The sequence below is a fragment of the Alnus glutinosa genome, chromosome 5 (assembly GCF_958979055.1).
Source record: "Alnus glutinosa chromosome 5, dhAlnGlut1.1, whole genome shotgun sequence".
Taxonomy (NCBI): Eukaryota; Viridiplantae; Streptophyta; class Magnoliopsida; order Fagales; family Betulaceae; genus Alnus; species Alnus glutinosa.
In genome coordinates, this window is record NC_084890.1 from 31,997,612 (window position 1) to 32,000,953 (window position 3,342).

General features: G+C 46.8%; 1 protein-coding gene across 1 annotated transcript; it reads right to left on the bottom strand.

The window, feature by feature from the left end:
* LOC133869267 (uncharacterized) lies at positions 1–2,268 on the bottom strand. The gene has a single exon (XM_062306223.1). The coding sequence runs from the start codon at positions 2,266–2,268 to the stop codon at positions 1–3; it is 2,268 nt and encodes a 755-aa protein (XP_062162207.1).
* Positions 2,269–3,342: the final 1,074 nt, after the last annotated feature.

Sequence of the window (3,342 nt, forward strand, 5' to 3'; positions counted from 1 at the left end):
CTATTGCTCGCCCTTCTCCTTGCAACTCTTCTGTGAAGGAGTCCCTTTCAGCGTTATGTTGTAGCACCGACGTGCCACTCCCTGTTCTCCCCTTACTTCTCCAACACCTCTCTCGGTTGGGAATTTGATCTTCAAATGTGAAGTGGAAGTGACCGCCTTCAGATCATTAAGTGTTGTTCTTCCAATGATCGCGTTGTAGGCCGAGGGTTTATCGATCAACAAAAACTTAACCATAATAGTTTTCGTGGTCGGATAATCCCCAGCAGTCACGGGGAGTTCAATGGACCCGATCGGCAAGACCTGTTCCCAAGCAAATCCTACCAAAGGGCAGGTAGTCGGGATCACCTTTTCCGGACTGATCTCCATGTTTCGAAAGGCCGACCAATATAGGATATCAGTCGAGCTCCCATTATCGATGAACATTCGATGGATTCGGTGGTTAGCCACCTGCAGCGTGACCACGATCGCGTCGGTATGCGAAAGTGAAACTCCCGCGTAATCTTCATCTGAAAACCCCACCACCATAGATTCCCTCCGGTAGGATTTGTGGGGTCTCTCTATAGCCATTACCTCATGATGTTTCTGATACCGAGCGTATGCCTTCCTATCCGCACTTGTTTCTCCTCCTCCGCCAAAACCTCCGAATATAGTTCGGATGTCGGCGATGACCGGCCCATTCCGTGGTTCATGGCCTTGTGCGCCTCTACTTCTGCTTCTGCCACGCTGAGGTTCCTCCCTTCTGTCTCGGTGATCCTCATTACGTCTTTGAGGAGAACGCCCTCTATGTCTCTGAGGAGAACGCTTTCTATGTCTCTGAGGAGAACGCTCTCTACGTCCTTGCTCTCGGTCTCTATGCTCTCGAGGCCTCTGATTCTGTCGAGGCAGACCCTGGTTGTCTGCTATAAAACGGAGTAATTTTCCGTTTTTGATAAACTTCTCGATCAGGATTCTGAGATTTCTGCATTCCTCGGTAACATGACCCCGAGCATTATGGTACGCGCAGAACTTGTGTCTATTTTCTTCCCTTACCTGCTTGTTGTGAAGGGGAAAAGGCCTCTCGTATTGCGGATCCTTCTTGATTTCCATCAATATCTCGTTAATGGGAGCATTCAAGGGAGTCCATTCCTCTATGGAGAACTGGTAATACTTTGCTGGTTTGGTTTCTGTCCTCTTTTCTTCCTTCTGATTCTTTTTTTCCTTCTTTACGGAGTTGTTCGACTCCGCAACCTTCTGCCTCTGGGATTCCCTCAACGCTGAGAGGGTTTCCTCTTGGTTTACATACTTCTCAATCACGTCTGTCAAGTCGGTCAAATTTTCAGGATGATTGAGAGCAATTTCCGACATCAAGGGCCCTTCCACCCGCAAACCCTGGTACAGGGCAGCATAGACCATTTCTTCAGTTGGACTATCAACGGTGAGCTTCGCTTGATTGAATCGGGCCACATAGTCTTTTAGAGACTCGCCTTCCTTTTGGCGCATCGCCATCAGTTGCCCAGAGGGCTTCTTCCTCTTGCATCCAGCCAGGAATTGAGTTATGAATTTCTGCCCGAGATCATCAAAACTTGTGATGGAATTCGGCGGGAGTTTTCGAAACCAATCCCGAGCCGAACCGGACAGGGTAAGTGGAAAAGCTCGGCATGCCATCTCCTGAGGGGACCCATGTAGATCCATATGCATCTTATAGCTGTCGAGATGCTCAGTGGGATCTTCAATCCCGGTATATGCTTGAATGGCCGGAATTTTAAATTTCTCCGGGAGCTGAATTGCCAGGACACGCTCGGTAAATGGGGAAGACCTGTTCAACAGGCTATCCACCCGAGAAGTCTTCCCTTTGTGGTTTTGCTGGATTTCGAGTTGCAGTCGGTTATACTTATCTTCATATTTCTCATCAAGTGTGGCGATGGCTTCATTAAGTCTTCTTTCTTCATATTGATGATTCACCATACCTTCACCAGGAGGGGGGTTTGCAATCCCTTCAGCCGGCCGGGGTTGATCTTCTTGTTGAGTTCTTTCTGTGATCCTTCTGCTCTCCATGTCTGCTTCTTTGTGGGTATTGCTTTCTTCTTCTTCATTTCCCTCGGCCATTTCAGGAATTCGTTCGTCCGCCAATCGCCTTAAAAGACGAAGGTTCTGTTGAGTTAGGACCTCCATGTCCCTAGACATCTGGGCTAGTCGTGCCTCCATCTCAGTTGCATTCTGGTGAGACCCACCTCCCATCTCGTGGCGAGGGTCGTTTGCTCCTGAGGTCGTGGCTCTTGTTCGTACCATTTCAGATAATTTTGTTTTTGCGTAGAAAACGACACACACGTACTAGTCGTTCCCACAAACGGCGCCAAACTGTTATAACAGTTTCTGATATGGTAGTTGACGAACCAGTTGAACCTATCTTCGTTATCCTGCAAATAAAACAAACTACGTCGGGGGGAATCCGACAATCCCACTCCGATGCCTTTGTTAGTTTTTATCTTAGGTGTATATCACTCTTATATCACAATGAGCAATCTAAATTACCTGTTCAGTAGTGAGGTATTTATACATGTCATGTTGCGAGCGATCTGGTTCTTTCATTGAACCACGTGTTAGGTTTGGAGCACTTGTCGGCCGCTCAAATTGTGGGATCAGGGCACACGCTTAACAATCGTGGCCAGAGGTTGGTCTTTAACCGTCTGGAGATCGTGGAGAATAGTCCTTCACGACCACTTCTGGAATCGGTTCTCAACCGCCCTCACGATCGTGGGCTAGTCGGTCCTCAACTGCTCTTAGATCGTGGGGACACCTTCCTAAGTAGTAGCGATTGTGTAGGTAGTGGGCTTCCTTCCCTGGTTGGTACGAGGTCGGTAATTTACCGTCCTTAGCCTTATCGTGGAAGTCGGCAAATTACCGACTTTAAGTACGCATCCTCGGATATTAGCCGAGTATGATTCTGATGGGCTGTGAATCTGGCCCATTGGGCAAGATCGGGATTATTTCCCAACAAGGCCTATGGCCTATATATGGGAATAACAGTCCGCTGCCATTACGAGTAGTATGGTACTACATACCGTCTCATTTGGTATTTGAAAAATGTTTATTTCAATCATTAATTAGTATTAAAAAGCCCTTTGCTGTTGCATGCACATATTTCAAATAATTATGAATCTAATTCATTCATTTGAGTGTTGACTTGTTCCTTAATTATGCGAAGCTGTTGATGAAATTAGAAGTGTGGAATCCTTGCAATTCGACTTTGGCACTATTAGATTGCGACACATAACTTTTCTGAAGAAAAAATACTCGACCAAGGTGAATTTGGTGTCGTTTACAAGGTGATCATTCGATATACACTTATGGAGAAGGGTACCA